General features: G+C 59.9%; 2 protein-coding genes across 8 annotated transcripts in view; one reads left to right on the top strand and one right to left on the bottom strand.

Moving 5' to 3' along the window:
- Positions 1–8739, bottom strand: ACOT11 (acyl-CoA thioesterase 11; the record flags this gene model as incomplete). Its single annotated transcript, XM_079535784.1, has 17 exons — positions 1–156; positions 240–366; positions 438–569; positions 767–900; positions 997–1080; positions 1159–1225; positions 1359–1414; positions 1699–1843; positions 1920–2039; positions 2274–2430; positions 2508–2643; positions 2896–2997; positions 3443–3503; positions 3839–3908; positions 4680–4869; positions 5854–5929; positions 8717–8739. The coding sequence occupies 17 exons, from the start codon at positions 8737–8739 to the stop codon at positions 1–3; spliced, it is 1836 nt and encodes a 611-aa protein (XP_079391910.1).
- Positions 8740–16231: 7492 nt separating this feature from the next.
- The window catches only part of SSBP3 (single stranded DNA binding protein 3), a gene marked incomplete at both ends in the record, with an annotated part of 49276 nt that continues 47462 nt past the window's right edge, over positions 16232–18045 (top strand). For 6 of the 7 annotated variants that reach the window (XM_079536165.1, XM_079536167.1, XM_079536166.1 and 3 more), the window contains 4 exons: positions 16232–16287; positions 16428–16500; positions 16647–16708; positions 16821–16905. In XM_079536165.1, the coding sequence (XP_079392291.1) occupies positions 16232–16287; positions 16428–16500; positions 16647–16708; positions 16821–16905 (276 nt within the window). The remainder of the gene's footprint in view (positions 16288–16427; positions 16501–16646; positions 16709–16820; positions 16906–18045) is intronic. The other variant, XM_079536169.1, reaches the window with a different exon arrangement.

Below are 18045 nucleotides of genomic sequence, written 5' to 3' on the forward strand. Positions count from 1 at the left end.
CTAGAGGTCCTGCAGCAGTGCAATAAGGTCATCCTTGTTCTTCAACAGGAACTTCTCACAGGCCTTGAAGGTGGCACAGAAGTTGGAGGACAGCCCCACCACGTTGGTGGTGACATAGTTGAGGTACCCGGGCGTCGCCTGGTTGTAGTAAGCCACCTGTGATGAGCAGGAGACGGGTGTCACGGCTGGGCACAGAGGCTGAACACCCCAGCAGTGCACAGCATGGCCACAGCCCTCACCTTGCTCATCTCCTCTGACTCCGGCCACACACAGAAGCCGGAGCAGAGCGTCTCACCCCGTGTGTAGTTGGTGCTGGCAGGGTGCGTGGGCAGCGTCACCGACCGAAAGGCCACCACGTAGGGGTCCCTGGCAGGGAACAGCAGGGTGAGTGGGGTGCAGCCCAGGTGATGGGGACAGAGGCATCACCTACTGCTTACCCTCTGCTGCAGGGTTTCCGCCGGGAGGCCAGGATGACAAAGTCCTGCGGCTTGTTCTCAGAGCTGACAGCAGAGCTCAGCACGTGGTAGATGGCATCATCCTCATCCACCTGCTGCACCAGCTCGGCACTCCTGCGGGCGGGAGAGAGAACGGCAATGGGTGGTGAGAGCTGCTGTGCACAGAATGCCATCAACCCCAGGGATGGGAACACACTGTTCAAGGCATGCAAACAGCTCTGGGGTGAGATGCTAGGCCCCAGGGAAGCCCAAAGGGTGTGCTTTTGGAAAGGGACGGGCGTCTGCTCCCACGCCATCCCGGCAGCACTCACTCATAGTGGCTGTCCCACTCGTGCCGGCGCCGCAGGTCAGAGAGCAGGGAGAAGGCCTGGCTGGCCGAGATGTGCACCGACATCTCAATGCGGAAAGAGAGGAACTTGTCCTCCTCTAGCGTGTAGATCTGCACCTTGGGGAGCACAAACATAGTATGGCTGGGACGTGCATGGGACCCAGCATGCCTGCACTCTTGGCACAGCTCAGAGTACTTGGGTTAGTGCTGTACCTTCTCGTTCTCCCTGGCCAGCACCCAGTTGGCTTTGGCTACGAGTGTCTTCAGCGCAGAGACGTTGTTGTAGCTCAGGTACACCTGTGACAGAGCAGCATATCAGGGCCAGGGGTATCCCCAAAACACAGGCAGGAGGCAGTGCCACCTGCAGGCACACACCTTATTGCTTTGGTCCCAGGGTACAGACAGCGGCACCTCCGTCTGCTTACAGGAGACAACGTATTTCCTGCAGGAAAGAGTTTTCCTTACAGCAGGGCAAAAGCTGGGGAGTCCCTGCTCCCCAGTGCCAAGCAAGAAGATTCCCATTTCTTCCCATCTCCCATTTCCCCCCTCCATCCCGGTATCCCACTTGCTCTCACCGGTCCAGCCGAATCTTCTTCCTAGCACTGGCTTCTCTGTACCGCCTTTCTCCATCCTGATAAATGGGAAAAGCACACCAGGTTAATGGAAAAGGAGGAAAAAAATATGTATTTTGTAGAGTGGGTAAAACATTCAGCAGCAAAGGGCTGAAAGGTGAAGCCCTGTGCTCCAGAGATTAACCGGGAGCTATTTCAGTGTGCTGGGAGAAGGCAAAGAGCCCATCAGCTGATGTCAGTGCCTCTCTGGTAGCAGCACTGTGATCAAGGGATGGATGTTAGCTGTGTGCCACTGCAGCAGCGACACGGGGACATGGGATTACAGGGGGACTGCTGTCCTTACCCCCGGCTGGGGCACGACCATGGGCAGCGTGCGGGGCCGGCCCTCCTCATCCAGCACCACGAAGGTCATGAAGGCACTGTTGATGTGCCTCCGGCTGACAGACATCTCCTGGTCATAGGCCTCGGTGCAGACCCCCACCTCCATGCTGGGGGGGGGGAAGAAGAAGGGGTGAGGCATGGGGAGCCATGAGAAAGACTAGAGGTGCTGCCACCAGCACGCACCTGTTCTTGAAGGCGTTGTTGACGATGGCCTTGAGCACCAGGCGGTCCCCGACCTGCGACGGCCCGCGGAAGTGGAACATCTCGATGGCACGCAGCGTGGGGTGGGCATGGCACAGCCGGCTGCAGGGCAGGTGTCACTCCATGCACCATCCCCATCACAGCCAGAGCCAGGGGACCCTTGTGGGAGGTGTGCCTGTCCTTCCCTAGCACCACTGTGTGCATGCGGGACTGCCAACTCCCAGTGCCATCCCTGCGTGCCGGTCCCTGTCACTCCACCATCTCCAGAAGGCCCCCACCACCCAGCTGTGGCCCAGCCCACCCACCCGCCCCGATGCCCCTTCCCCCTGCAGGCACCTGGCTGCGATGGTGGCCACATTCTCCATCCAGGCCATGATCTGCCCACCAAAGGTGTTGCCCTGGTGGTTGGCGTGCGGCGGCAGCACCAGCTCCACGCTCTCCACTCGCGTCTTCTCAGCCGGCACCACCGCACTGCCATCCCTCGTCTCCATCTCTGCCAGGGAGCACGGGGCTCAGTGCCACGGCCACCCCCACCCCTGACCCCACACCTCCCTTGTGGACATGCAGTACCGGTGTTACTGGTGTTGCGGGTGAGGAGGTCCTTGAGGGTGTCCTTGTGCACCAGCCGCATCCGACGGCGCTCGGCAGCAATGCTGTGCTCAATCTTCTCCTCCTCTGTCTGCGGGGTCAGCGGCTTCAGCTTCACCTAGGTGTGGGTGATGGATGGGGTGGGCCCTGTGTAGGGTTCCAAGGGGTGGCATGCATCCCAAGTCACACGCAGAGCTAGGCAAGCTCTGCATGCTTGGCTGAGTTGATTGTGTTGAGGGAAATGACTCTTCCTGCTTGCCCATGTCCCCACGGCTCGGGAAAATTTAGGCACAGCCCCACCTGCCCCCAGCCCCTATTGCAGAGGTGGTTTCCTGCAGGTTGGGCACGGGGCTCACTGCACAGCACTTACCTTGGTGCCTAGGGGACCCTGCGCCACGAAGGTGGCATAAGCCTTGCAGATGCTGCAGTGCTTCCCGCTGCACAGGTCCTCGTAGCTCACCTGGATGCCCACCTGACAGAGGGCACAGCACAGGGCCTCTGAGCCACATGTATGGGTGGCAGGGACTGATGTTCAGCCAGCACCACCAGCACAAAGCAGGAAGTTTTTGCAAGCCCGTGCAGGGGTTCCTCACCCCAAATATTTCCTCCTGAGAAAGGAGGGGGCTGAAAGCAGCGGGTGAAGCACAGTGATGCCTAGTGTAGTTTGGGATCTTGAAACCAAGCACAGGAGAAAGGGAGCAGTTTGGTGCCCAAGCAGCAGCAGGTGCATGTGTAAAGGCAGCATCACCCCAGGCTGAGCCAGAGTGAGCAGAACAGACAGCACAGCCTCCGAGCCACAGAACAGAGCAGTATGCAGGTATTCTGCAGGTGGCCACAGCACAGAGGGTGCAGCTGGCAGGGACAGCAACATGCCAAGGGTGGACACAGGGGGCAAAGCATGGTTGCAGCACACAGACCTCCATGCTGGAGTTGAAGGCTCGGTTCACTTTGGCTTTGATGTTAACGACTTGTCCAACGCTGGAAAACATAGAGAGGAGAAGGGACAAGAGGTGAGCGGAGGGCGAGGTCCCACAAGTGTGCAGAGCACATGCTCCAGTGCTGAGCAGCTCCTTGCTGAGGTGCCAAACGAGCAAATGTGCCTTACTGGCAATAGCAACAGGAAACGGGATGGCCACAGGGTCCCTGCACCCTGAACAGCACCTCACCAGGGCCAGATGTGCCCAGGACCTGGCAGCCAGTTGGGCTGGCAGCAGGGCACTGGAAGGCATATGGGTAGGAAAGCTCCAGCACAGCGCAGCTCTGCCTCAGCCCCACACCCAGCCAAGAGAGAGGGCAGAAAGCGGCACCTTTACCTAATGGTATGCTCAAAATAGATGTCATCCATCGAGGCAGTGACGCACGGGCAGCCAGCATGTCTCTCAGCTGAGAAGGAACAGCAAACAGCGTCAGCAGCCTGCAGCAGCATACGGAGCTGCCAGCCCAATGTTTGGGGTGATAACAACCTCAAAACCCTGCTCCCGTCTCTGCCCTTTTCCCATCTGTGCCCACTAAGAGCAGCATTTTTGGTTTCCCCACCTCTGTTCTGCAGACATTTTGCCCAGGGTTCACCCCTGGGGCAGCTCCTGGCCACATCACCCTCAATGTCTGCCCTGCCCTGATGATGCTTTCTCAGCAATGCACAACAACTGATACCATCTATCCCTACACAGCAACTACTGTAAAGCCAGCTGCTGGCTTAGCTTCCCCTCTAGACTACAAAAGCATCTCCAAACTGCAGAATTGCCCCCGTTTCCTGGTCTCATTGGTGTGGGTTTGGCTGCACGGAGGCCACAGGGAAGGCAGTGGTTAGGGGGAAGCAGACACAGACCAAGAAGCTGTGTGCAGCAGAGCCACCTCCCCCTGTCCTGCTGCTGGCTGCTCCATTACTCAGCAGAATGGCACGGCGCCCAGCTGCCGTCAGCTCTGTGGGCAGCAGGCAGGGAATGGCACGCTGCTGCCCGCACGCAGCCCCACATCTCCCCACCCCAGCCCTCTCCCTCCACCCCTGCTGTCCGCATGAGACGATGCCATTGCTTGTTGCTTTCCTTTCCATCACCAAACACTGCTGCAAGCATCCTCAACCAGCACATTTTCCTCCCCATGCAGGACAAGCTCCCCAAACTGATGGGCTACAAATGCCCAGGCACAGCTTACCCGAGAGGCAAGCAGCCGTGTCGATCCACTTGAGCAGCTGCCCGGCGCTGAGCTCCCCGTGCTGATTGCTGTGGCAGGGCAGAACCAGTTGGCTCATCTGCACCTCGGTGGGGTTGTGGCCACCCATGGCCCCCGCAGCCTCCTCCTGCTGCTCCCCTGTGTCCTGGGTGCACGGCGGTGAGGTCGAGCCCTGTGGGAAGAGGGGAGGGATACGGTTCATTACCCAGCCTGATTAGCAAACATGCCTGTGGGATGGGATCATGGGGACCACGATGCTTGGAACCCCATCGTTTGCTTTTCCCATCCCAAATGTTGGTGCCACAGAGGGCACCTGCTCCTCGGCTCTGTACAAATAGGAGAAACATCTCCCAGGAGACGAGGAAACCTTGCTTGGCAGGGCAGGATGCTCCAGCAGTGCACCGCTGGGGAGAGAAGAATAAAATGTTATGAATGCAGGGGTCAGCACTGTTCCTGCCTGGCCCCTGGCTCACCAGGCACAGAGTGGTGTTTTAGAAGGACCGTGATTGTGGCTGTGCTGTCAGGAGAGAAGATTCAGCATGGAGTGGGCCGTGTTACACAAGGGCTGAACTCAGCGCACCCCGTGAGTAATTGAGGAGCCATGAGAGCAGTCTGGGCTTCATTACAGCGCTTCCTTCCGCTTTCTGCTCTAACAATGTCCCCCATTTATAGCACTTGTTGCGAGATCCCACTCACAGCAGCTTCTTTCCCCTCTGCTTCTCTCCAGCTGCCTTTGTAAATGCTTTATTCTCAGAACACAGCCTTCCCTCCTACCCCAGGCTCACCGAACACCACTTCGCTTCTCAGAATAGCATTTTCCATCACTGGTCTAACAGGAGCCTTCTGTTTCCATAGCTACTGGTACAAAGCATCCCAGGAACGGCACAAACCTCGGGTTATCGAAGGCAGCGAGTGAGCCCTAAGGAAGGGGCACCCGTCCCGGCAGCCTCGAGCCCCCCACAAACCCCCCGGGTGTCCACAGCACAAGGACACAGCTATTTCTGGAAGGCAGCAGGCTCTGGGGCGTGAGCCAGCACTACGCAGAGCTCCAAAGCTTTCTGCAGCGCAGTTATGATCTCAGTGGCTGGGGACGTTAATAGGGACGGGGCACTGCATGCCGGCAGCCCCAGAGTTATTGGCACAGCACACTGGGTACCTGGAGGCCATTGCAACAGAAACTCAGGATGTCTTCAGGGACTACAATGTTCCCCTTGACCATTTTTAAAAGACACCTGGAAAGGAGAAGAGCAGCTAGGGTTAAAAGAGGGATGGCAGAACGTGGGGACGTTGCCATAAAGGGGGATACGAAGCAGTACAGAGAGACCCAAGTGCTGGAGCACTCTGCATTGGGATGCACGCAACCATTTGGTTTGGGAAGAGCTGGCTAAATCCATGTGTAGGAACACAGCAGCGTGGGGAGGAAGCTGCCAGCACCTTGTAAACAGACAAAAGGTGACGGCAGGGCTCAGCACAGAGCACTCGCAGGGTGGCCCTGGCCGCAGTCAACCCCACAGCTCACCCCAGGGGAACAGGGAGAGCTGGAGCCCAGCCCTGTTCTCTAACACAGCATCCAGCATGACGGCTGCGGGTCTAAAGCCCAAGGGCAGAGCCAGGTCCCAAGCCTGCCATTCCACAGGGGTCAGCCTGAGGATTTTCCACACTGTTACATGTGACAGAGGGCTGTGCTTGGAGGTGCGGACATCACAGTGACACCAGTGCAGTCACAAGACCCGAGGAGCATGCCCTTGGCACTGGAGGGGCTCACACTGTGCCTGGCTGCCAGCGAGGCAGCAAATGGGAAGCTCCCATCCCTGCCACACCTCTGCCCGGCGCAGGGCCCGGAATGAAGCACTGCAGGCACTGGGAACACCTGGTGTGGTAGTGGCATTGCAAGGGATAAGAACAAATTTTTTCCAATATCCATGCCTGATTGATGTCTCCGCTCCAGCAGTGCCTTGCTTTGTTTTAACCAAGCCCCACATCTTCTCCAGATTGCAGCTGAACCTTGGGAGCTTGCTTATGGCTCACCTCTTGCAAGCAAGAGCACAGCACAAGAGTCCATCTGCTCCTAGCAAGCAGCCTTTGCTCCCCAGGTTTGGTTTGTTGCAGGCAGTGGTGGGGATGGCCCCATCTTGCCCCACAGCCATGGTACCAATGTCAAGGACACATGGTCCAGCACGTGCCTTGGAAACCCAAAGCCTGTGCTCCCCAACTGCACTCGTGTTACCTTGTTTGTTCCAACATGAGCAGGAGAGGAAAAGAATTATAAAGAGCCACCTGCTTTGCATCCCTCAACTGTTTTGGATGTGGGCACGCACTCGCTACCCTGGAACACATGGGGAAGGGGAGTGCCCAACCACACTGCTCACAGCACACTGGAGACCCGCAGCCATTCAGACCAAGGGTATTTATAGAGAATTCGGTTATTGAAACTAAGCAAGTGTCTGTCCTCATTAAAATCTTCCATCTTACTCAGCTGTCAAATGTTTAAAGCTGTTGACTGATGCAGCCCCCAGGTCACCATGGCAACAAGATGTATCACCCAGGCGATGATGCTCTTACTCTGTCACCCCTCCAGTGACCCACTTCTACCAAAAAAATAAAGTTTGCATTACAAAAAGAAAAACCCTTTGGAAGAATATTTCTGTTGCCTCCTGCTGCACTCGCAAAGCCAAGCTGAGTTGAACTGGGAGCAATTGATCGAGAGAGGAAAAGAGAGATGCTTTTTCATTTTCCTTTTGCGTGGATCCTCAAGTCCTTGAGCCCCAGGAACACGGTGTTTGGCTGAGCCACCCCCAAAAAGCAGGTTGATGCTGGGGGACTATGGTGCTGGGTCCTGGCAGGGCAGAGTGTAGCCATGGACACACTGAGCCTCCAGTGCCCACTCTCACTGACTCAGATGAGCATTCCCCAAAGCCCAGCCCAGATTTCCCCTATCCATCTTTGCTCTCTCTTTCCCGCTCCATCCCCTTGACACATCCTGACCCATTCCTGGGAATCTTGAAAGAAAAAAGCAGGGGGAAGGAAAGCAGCAACAATGAAGTTCTCTGGGGAGGATTATTGGTGTATAATTGAGCAATATCCATGGTAACGAGCAAATCAGCACGCACTGAAAAATTAACCTGACCTACTTTGGGAAATCCCACCACCTCAACAGGGCAGTGGGAGAGGTGAGCCTGGCGGTGGGAGAGGCTGTGCCCATGTTGGAACAGACAGCACAGTGGGGACAGGGAACAGCCAGATACATGCAAGAGTTTTTTGGGGAACACATTTCATGCCCTCTACTGGGGTTTCACAGAGCAGAGCAAGGTATCAAGCCCGGAAAGCATAACCTGGATCCCTTTGCTGAGGGCTGTATGCTTGCAGCCATGAGAAACTTTTGGTGCTGCGAGCATAGCTGGGACCCTCCGTCCTCATCCTCCTCCCATGGCTCCTGTACATCCCCAGGGCTATGGGTAACGAGGCCAGCATGGGAACAAAGTCCTCTGAATGCTTAGTGGGGGACAAAGGTCCCCAGCACCGCTGCCACCAGCCCAGACAGGGAGCAGAGCTGTGTGAGCCCCTGTAGGTGCCAGCAGCGCAGGGGTCAGACTGCACGAACATGGGGACATCCAACAGCATTGCCCAGAGCAGATGCCCACCTGCTCCCATGGCTTCCTTGGGGAAGAGACCACCAGGACTGCTGTGGTCAAGACCCCAATGGCTGAGACCACCACAGTCAGGACCATCCCTATGAGGACCATCACAGCTGGGCTCACTATGGTCCATAGCACCGCAGTGTCGAGCTGCCACACAATCCACCTGCCCACACTGCCCACTTTTCCTGAGTATTTGTCCACTTTTAAGCGCAAGGAGTCTTGGTTCACCCCAAACTCCCCCCCAGATCACTGCCCCAAACCTCTCCCAACACCGATCCAGTCAGAGCAGGCACTGCTCCCACGCCTGCCGCGCCAGCTCCGTGGTCCCACTCGCATGCCACTGTCCCCATGTCGCCCCCTGGGCATCCCCTCTGCCCTCACCTCAGCCAGAAGAAGCTGAGCATTTGCAGCGTGTCGTGGCGGCGGCAGAAGGAAGAGGAGGAGGAAGAGCAGAAGGAGGAGGAGGAGGAAGAATGCAAGGAGGAGGAGGAGGAGAGGGAGGGAGAAGGAGGAGGGGTGCGGACACCTGCGTGCAGCTCGGGGCTCGGCGGCAGCGGGCAGCCCTGCGTCCTTGGGAAGCAGCCAGAGCTCAGCCCTTCATCACAGCGCAATTCTTAAGGTCGTGCTCTCAGCCCGGAGCTGCTGCGCACGAAGCGGCCCCGATGGGGATGGTACAAAAAGTTACCACTACAAGGAAAGAAATGCAAATCGCCGTGTCACCGCCCGTTGGCTCTTGGGGAGACGTTGTTCCGTTTGTGTTTTGTTTGCGTGTTTTTAGCAGGGAACATTTGGCAATCGAGGTACGAAGCACTGATCAAAGCCCCTCACACGCTGCGGCTGGAAAGGCAGGAGTGAAATAACGCGAGGAATTCAGCAGGAAGCGGGGCCTGGAGATTGGCAACGAGCTGGGAGCAGCGCAGGGCAGGCGGAGCGCTGCTGTCGGGCTCGGGGCCGCGAGGTGCGGGGCGAGGCGGCTTTCGGGGCTCAGCCCGCACCCAGCTCCCTCCGAAAAGCCGCCCATCCCAGCACAATTAGCGCAATGCTGTAATTACAGCTCGCAGCCGTGGCTCTGCAGGGTGCGTCCAGCCGGCACCGCACGCCCGTCCCTCGCGGACCCTCGGTGCGAGGCGCTTAGCGAGTGGATAATTAGCTAAACGAATTAATTGACATCCCTCCTTGTAATTAGCAAGCGGTTACAAGCAGCTATTCTCTTTGGGACGAGGGAAATTTCGCAGGGATTGGTGTTAAAATACTGTAAAATCGTTAAGAGTAAATAACGAGGGCCGCGCGTAGAGGCGGAGGCAGGGCACGAAGCTGCGGCCGCGCTGCTTAATTACTCCGTTAATTACTGCGCGGTGACAAAGCTGGGGGACCCAGTGGCCTGGGCGAGGCACGGCAGCCACAGCAGGGTGAGGTGAGGATGGGACGAGCCGGCGGCATCCCGCACGCCGAGCCGCCCTGCGCGCGGCCCCCGCCTCTCCTCGCCCCGCAGCCGCTCCCGCTCGCCCCGCGGGCCGAGGACCCGCAGCGCGCTGTTCCACCTCTCGCCGCCAGAGGGCGCCATTGTTCCGAGCGGCGGCGCGGCCTCCCCCCTCCTTCCCCGCGGCGCGGCGCGGCGTGGCGCCCGCCCAGGCGCGGCCTTCCGGCGGCTGCGGCCCGCCTGCGGGGCCGGGGCGGGGGGTGGGGGCCGGGCGGCTCCGGCCCCCGCGAGCCTCGGGGAGGCGGGGCCGGAGCGGGCGCTCAGCCCAATCAGAACGCGGCGGTTTCAAGAGGCCCCTTCCGCGCCCCGCTCCGCCCCGTGCGGCGCCGCGCTGCGGGCGGGCGGCCCCGGGGGAGCGCGGGCGGCCGGGAGCGGGCAGGGAGCGACGTGCGCCGATGTGCGCCGCTGTGCACGGAGCGACGGGCAGCGCAGCGCTCCCGGAGCCGTGCCTCGCTGCCGGGCTCTGCCGGCGGGGGCATCCCCCGTTCCCTCCTACAAAGAACGCTTCTGGGTTGGCGATGCGGAGCAGTTGGCGGTGCCCGCGCGTTGGTTCCGTGCTGCCGGGCTCCTGCAGGCGCACGCACACGGGGAAAGCCCTCGGCCGTTCCCTGCTGGCAGGAGAAATGTGGCTGCCTCCGAGCTGAGGCGGTGCTGTCAGGCAGGGAGGTGGGGTGTCCCTCCCGGCCGCAGAGATTCGCGCATCGTTCCCCATCCGAAGCCCCAGGTTGGCCTCTGCCGTCCTTCCCGCTCCACACCGATCCACACCGCTGTTCTCCAGGCCCAGGGGTCAGGGCGGGCCCGGCAGCGTTCAGAGCCAACGCAGCGCCGGGCTGAGGGCTGGGTGCTGCACGGCGGATGGCGGCAGCCCCGGCCGGAGGCAATAAAACACCGGGAATGATGCAGCAAAACAGGCTGGAGCTGCGTGGCAAAATAAATCATCCCACGCAGAGGAGGTGGTTTTCTGCCCTGCCTTTCGCGTTGGCCAACAAAGCCCTGCTGGGCGGTGAGGGTCTGGCTGGATGCGGCCCTGCACGGTGCCCCTCGCTGTGCTGGGAGCTCGTTGCCATCTCCTCCCACCTCCCTCGCCTTCACCTTGGAGCAAGCAGCTCGCCGAGCTGCCAGCAGTGATAAAATGGCTGTGCCCCGAATTTATGGAGTTTATCTGTGAATAACTCTTGGAGGTGACGCTACCATGGAGCCGGGGAGGAGGGGAGCTTTGTTTTGGGATACGCCGTGCTGACAGCCCAGCCCCAGCGTGTGCCCCCAGTGCTCCTTGTCCGCTGTGCCCCCAGAGCCCCCCGTGTCTCCAGCTCACGGGGACAGAGCAGCCCCTGCCCAGCTCCCTGCTGACACGCTGAGGGCTTGTTTCCTATCCTCAGCGTGTTTACGAGGAGCTCCATCGCTTTGGCACATCACAGCAGCCCCCGCGGAGCACATTTAGCACCCTGGGATTGCTGCTTCTCACCGCGTGTGCCTGTGCTGTGCTGCAGTGAGCCCTGGGGACAAGCAGGCACCGAGCAGCACCCGGGCTGGGGGAAGCACCATGCTGGAGCCCCCCCTCCACGCTGCCGCAGTGACATCCATCACAAGTTTCCAAGCCTCATCTAATTTTGGAGGCCTTCAGCAAATCCAGGCACTGTTGCTGCCAAACGAGGCTGCCAATGTTTCCCTGGGAAGACGGCTTTGCTCTGAAGGACCCTTCTGGATGCTTTTGCTTTTAATAGCGGGATGGAAGCAGGCAGCATCGCTGTGGGATGGCCCGGCTGCGGGGCGAGCCTTCCATTTATCACCATCAGCCATGAAAACTGGGAGATTTGGACCATGCAGTGATGGCTCCAGGAAAAAGAATGGGATAGAGGGACTGAGGGAAACCAGAGGCAGTGAGGTCGGCGTGCCGGGAGGTGCGAGGGCTTGCAGAAATCCAACCGCTTCTGCAGCTACCCAGCGTCAGGAAAATGAAGCTGAAGTGTGAAAAATGAAAGTGAAAAGATAGGAACCAACCCACGGCTATTTATTCTAAAAATACTGACCTAAATACTTAAGTGCACATATAAAAGTAGATGTCTTTTCTTATTCCCTTTATGGACTCCCCTGCTTTGGTTCTAGTTTTGCTCAGAAATCAGAGGGATGGGCTTCTCGGGGGCACCCACCCCATTCCCTCTCTGCTTTGCCATATGCCCCAAGCCCACCCAGGGCCCCGTATCGGGCGGGGATACCCACAGGTGGCTGATAAGGGAGCAGTCAGTGATACGGCCCCAGGGTGAGGAGCAGTGCTGGGGTGACTCTACAGAGCTTATAAAGCCTCGTCTGCAGGGAGAAAAGGAGCTGCTGGGTCCCTTCCTCGCCTCAGCCAGCAGATCTTCCCTGCCCTCTTTGCTTTTTTATATGGAAAACTAAATACACCATAAAGAGCTTAAAAATGAGCAGTTTGGGGCTGTGGCTCTGGCCTGGAGTTACCTGCCTGGGCGTTGGGTTGCGTAGGGAGGGGATGCTTAATTGCAACACATTGCTGGAAGGGAAATGCATGCCTTCTGTGTGTGCTTGTCTGCACGGAGGGGAAGCTGCAGCCTCAGACCCCAGGAGCAGTGGGGGAGCCGGGGAGCCTGGGTCCTTCAGCGTGCCGAGCGCAGGTATGGCAGGGAGGGAGTCAGTGCTGCTGGGGAGGGCTGCTGCATTTTGCATTCACAGCCCATCTATTTTGCAATAACCTCAGTGTGATGTTCCCACGTAGGCAAGCCTAAGCTAGCATAGATAATGAAATGGGTTAAAGGAGACAGGAGGAGGGAGAGAAGAGGAGCCAGCAAGTCGTAGTAAATCAGGGAGAGAACAGGGTTACTTGAACTCAAGGACTCAGCAGGATGAGTTTGGTTAATGCTGAGAGGCTCCATGTTCCCATCCCTATTGCCACCAGCAGCACGTCCAGCAAACAGCCCCCATGCTGGCTGCAGGGGGGCTTGCAGAGATGATGGAGGTTCTGGGGATCCCAAAACTGCTGCCAACCAGGCTGGGTATGCAGCAGGCTCTACTCAGTGGAGCAGCACAGGCTAACCCCAGCAGCTCATGGATGCTGGGGGACCCGGACACTGAGGCTCCCCCACCTTTGGCACAGGTTTAGAGGCAGTCCAAACAAGCTAATTAAATTCTGCTCTGCTTAATCAAAGCCATTGAACAGCAGTCAGAAGAAATTAATCCCGTGTTTTATTAGATGCTGTTTGAAGTTGCATTTGGCATCTCATCCTCAGTTCTCATCTCCTTCTGGGGAAGGAAGAAGGACATCTGCAGGGAAGAGCGAGGGTGCAGCAGATGGCAGCAGGGATGATTCAGGGCCTTGAGGAAGGAGCTGCACCTCCAGCAGCACTCCTGGGGGGACGAGGCACCTCTCCCTGCATCCCACCGCCTCCCCCCACCACAAGGCCACAAAACAGGCAGGGCTCCCAAAAATACGTGTTCCTCCACATTGCACACTAATGGCTCCGTGCCATAGGTCCCACTGCAATTAAAGCCCGCGGAGCGTTAATATGCATCATGGTGAGGCCACTCTTCCCACAGCTACTCCCTCCCAAACCTGCCCGTCCTGCTGCGCATCCCTGCCCACAGCAGCCTGCCCACGGGGATCCCACCCAGCCTGGGCTCAGCCTGCGGCAGCACTCACACCTCAGCCTTGCTGTGCCAGGGGCTGCTGCCTTTGGCCCCTTGGTTGCCCAGCAGCATTTTCTCCTGCCTTGGAGCTGAGCAGAGCGGGGCCCTTTCGGTGCCTGCCTGGCAGGTACTGCGGGATGCGGAGAGGGAGGCACCCAGCTCTGTGAGCCGTCACGCAGGACAGCTTCAGGCAGGTGGTTATTGGTTTGAGTTTTTAATGAATTCTGGTGCCTTCACTGCCAGAAATCCAAGGAAAACCCAGCAGAGAGAAACCTGAGCTGAGGACATTACCTCTCCAAGCCCTGGGAGCACTCAGGAGGCTCGCAACGTCCTCCCATGACTCGAGCAGTCTGTGCTGCTGGCTGCAGGTGTTGGGATTTCTGATTATAAAATTTCTTGTCCTAACCTGTGTTCAAACTTTGCAGAGCCATTTAATTGCCTTCTGCGGTGGTGAAGATATGAAATTAGCCTCCCTTCTGATCTTGAGCTAAGTTGGTCCAAAGCACTGTCTTATGATTTGCTCAAATCGTTTCACCATCGGGTGGTGGAAGACACAAGGCTGGGGCTGCAGGGAGCGGTGGAGTTCACACAGGATGGGAATTCCACCCTCACTGTCCTGCAGTCATGCTCCTGGGTTCGCTTGCATAGGAATGGCAATATTTAGACTTGGTGCCACTTGCAGGAAGCTTTCAATCAACTGCTCTCCATCTCCCCTAGCAACAGCTGAGAAACAGAGCTGGTCCGGGGGATGGGGGAGAAGCTGAGGCAGGGGCAGCACCGGGAAGATGCCTGTCCCCATCCATCCTCTGCTGTCCCCATGCTGGGGACATCCTCCCTGACCTCCTCTCCAGGCTGGGTACCTGCAGACCGACCTTTGGGATGCATCAAAGGAGGGGCAGATCCCAACTCCTATTGAATTTCTCATCCCCAGTGACCTGAGGGGCAGGAGAAAGAAGGGAACTGGTTTTTGTCTGCTCAGTATCTCAGATGATCAATGAGTTAAAGGGAAATAAACTCTTGATGAGGAGTGAATGTAGAGCTTGATGTGCTGCAAAATGTGAGGAGCAGAGAAGCAGCTGCGGCCATTCCACTTTATCTGCGTGGGGCAGGGAAGGGATGATGGTGCGGGCACAGAAAGGCCCTTTATTTCATTTGTTCCTGGCCAAGAGCACAGCGCAGATCACCCTGGGGACACCGGCATTTTCCTCCTCCGTGCAAAATGTGCTGAATACGAGGGTATTATTTTTAACGGGGATATTTAGCTCCTCTTTACCCTCGTGTAGGCGGTTTGCCCTCCACGGCCTCAATCCCAGGAGAGGCTCCCGGTCACCGCCCAGCCCATAAGAACAGCAGAGGAGCAGCGGGCTGCGAAGGCTCTGGAGGCACGAGGTCTGTGCCTCGCCGTGACCCGATGCTCAGCCCGGCCTTGCCGCAGGAGCGCGCGGCACAAAGCCAGGCTCCGCTCGCTCCTTCCACGCAGGACCCGACGACTCGCAGCCTGACACTTTCCGATCTGCACTGCGGTCAGCTCTTTCCAAGCGAGCCGGGCCCTGCCCGCACAGCTCCGGATGGCCACGAGTGTTCCCACGGCAGCAGCTCTGCCTGGCGCTGCCGTTCCTCCTGCAGCCCACAGCTCCCACAGACGGCCCCGCTCCGGCCGCGCAGCTGCAGGACCAGGCTCAGCGCCCGCGTCTGAACCGTTAGCGTTTCATTACTCGGCAGCCCTCCGTCCCCACTGTTTTTTTGCCGGTCCCTTTGGCAAAGCGCAGCGGTGGCAGAGGTGAGGCCGGGGTGGGAAGAGCTTTTTGAAGCCCTGTTTTTTTGCGCCGCTCCAACATCTGTTCCCGTGGAAACTGCAGCCGGAGGCGGTGCGGGAGCGGGGCTCGGTGCGGGGCCGCGCAGGGCAGTGATCACACAGCGCAGCGCTCAGCGCCGGGCCGAGGAGCTCCGCAGGGCTCCAGGTGGGACAAGGCGGGGAGCGCAGCTCAGGCCGCGAGTCCCCGCAGCACCCCGCTTAGGGGCCCGCTCCCTTATGTTTGGGGGGGGCTTCATTGTGTCACTGCACGCTGCTAGATCAGAAAGTTTTCGGGGGGTGACCCCTCAGGACCCCCCGACTTAATGCCGCGGTAACCCCGAGCGCTCACGCGGTACTGGGGCGCACCCCCAGCGTGCGATGCCGGCGGCTCCCCCCGAGGAGCCCCGCACCGGGTTCCACGCTCCCCGAGGCGGGGGGGTCCCGCCCGAGCACCGCGTCCTGAGGCAGCGCCCGCCCGCCGCGCCCCCCCGCGCAACCCGGCGGGCGGTTTCAAGGCCCCCCTTCCGCTCTCCCCGCGGCGCTGCCCAATCGGAGCGCTCAGCGCGCGGCGGCTCGGCACCTTAAAGGCGCAGTGCTCCCCTCCGCCCGGCCGTGCTTCCCCGCCCGCAGCGCGGCGCTAGGACCGCGCGGCGCCGCGCTCTCCCCTCCTCCCTCTCCACCGCGGGAGGCCGCCCGCCCGCCGCTCGCGGAGGGGGCGTGTCCACTCGAGATCCCGCCCCCGCCTCTCAGCGATTGGCGGGACCGCCCATCAATCAGCAGGGGGCGGTGCCCGGCGCGGCCACGTTCGGGTGCGCGGCGCGGCGAGCGGCGGCAGGCGGGCGGGCGCGGCAAGCAGCGGCGGCGGCAGCGGGGCCATGGGGGCGCGGTGGGGGCCGGCGCTCTGACAGCCCCCGGTGCGCGGCGAAGCGGAGCGGGCAGAGCGGCTCGGGCGGGCGGGCCCCCACCCAGCTCGGCGCGGAACATGTTCGCCAAGGGGAAAGGCTCGGCCGTGCCCTCGGACGGGCAGGCGCGGGAGAAGTAAGCGGGGAGGAGGAGAGAGGGAGGGAGTGGGGGGGGGGGGGGGGGGGGTGCGGTGCGGGAGGAGCCCGGCTGCGGGCTTTGTGCGGGGCGGGGGCCTCCCCGCCGCCCCCCCGCCGACCGCCGCCGGGCTCTTGCAGGCTGGCCCTGTACGTCTACGAGTACCTGCTGCACGTCGGCGCCCAGAAGTCGGCGCAGACCTTCCTGTCCGAGGTGAGCCCCCCCGCCGCCCTTTGTGCTCCGCCGCCGCCTCCCGGCCTCCATCTTGTGCGGGGCGGGCGAGCGGCGGCGGCCGGCGGGGTCCCCCCCGCTCGTCGGGGCCCCGCAGCCCACTGGCGGCACCTTCCTTTCGCCCGCAGATCCGGTGGGAGAAGAACATCACGCTGGGAGAGCCCCCCGGCTTCCTGCACTCCTGGTGGTGGTGAGTGAGGGGCGCGGGGGGGTCGCGGTGAGTCAGCAGCCCCGGGGCTGCGCCGGGCGCTGCGGGGGCACCCGGTAACCGGGGCTCCCTCCCCTGTGTTTGTGCCACGCAGCGTGTTCTGGGACCTGTACTGCGCAGCCCCTGAGCGGCGAGACACTTGCGAGCATTCGAGCGAAGCGAAAGCCTTCCATGACTATGTGAGTAACAACAAGTTTCTGCTCCTCGCGGTAATGACGGAGTTGGGGCGCTCGGGCTCCTCGGCGCGCCGGCAGCAGCGTGCTTGCAAACAGCGGCGCTGCGATTTTGGCCGAACGGCGTTTCATAACGTTGCAATTATGCAAATGAGCCCAGGCGCTTTATCTTCAGCACTTGGAGGCGTCGGGACCGCCGGTGGGACCCGGCGCTGGGCAACAAAGCGTTGGCCGCGAGCGCGGTGGTGGAGGTCGGTGGCTGCGGGCCTGGTGCTGAGGTTGTCTTGTTGGTAAATGCCATGGAGGCGGCTGGGGATGGAGGGAAGGTTCCCCAGAACGTCATCCCAAAGCCTCGTGGTTTGTGGGGCTGCTTTGGCTGTCTGGGAACCCTCCTTGAATTCAGTGGCGTGGAGGAACTCACGAGCTGGAGGTGATGGTGTGGACCTCATCCCACTGTGCCTGCTGGTGCCTCTGGGCTTTTTGTCTTCATGAAAAACGTGGCTCCTCCAACTGTTTTGCTCCAGCTGTGAGTTGCTGGACCCGCTCGCTTGCTTGGAGCGAACCTAGAGGAGCTGCATACAACCTGCTGGACTCCGCCACCATCCTGTGTGTGCAGGTCCTTAGTTGGTTGGTGGCAGCCATCACGGACCGTCCTGTGTGTGCAGGACCTCGTGTAATTGTCCTCAGCAGAGGTGTTGGTGGAACCCAGCAGAGGCTTTTCTTCAGGTGTGTTTCCCAAAAGCACCAGCTCCTTGAATTCAGCAGCATGGAGGAACTCACGAGCTGGTGGTGATGGTGTGGACCTCATCCCGCCATGCCTGATGGTGTTTGGGCCCTCTGGGCTTTTTGTCCTCCTGAAAAATGTGGCTCCTCGTGGCCCAGGGCTTGTTGGTGCTGGCTGCAGGTGGGCTGCCTGCTCTGTCCTGCTGAAGTCACCCAGATCTGCAGCACTGATCTGCAGCGGGAGGAATTTGAATCAAAGGATTAGTCACCTGGCTGTGGGCTTGGAGCAGAGTCAAGCGAGTTTAAATTGTGTAGCAGGAGCTGTTTTTGTCTGCTCATGGGAGCCTATGGTATGGAAACCATTTTTCCTCCCTTCCCCAGCCTCTCGCTGCCTCGACATGCCTGGGTTGAGCTGCTGGGAGA

The sequence above is a fragment of the Tetrao urogallus genome (assembly GCF_951394365.1).
Source record: "Tetrao urogallus genome assembly, chromosome: 5".
NCBI classification, from domain to species: domain Eukaryota; kingdom Metazoa; phylum Chordata; class Aves; order Galliformes; family Phasianidae; genus Tetrao; species Tetrao urogallus.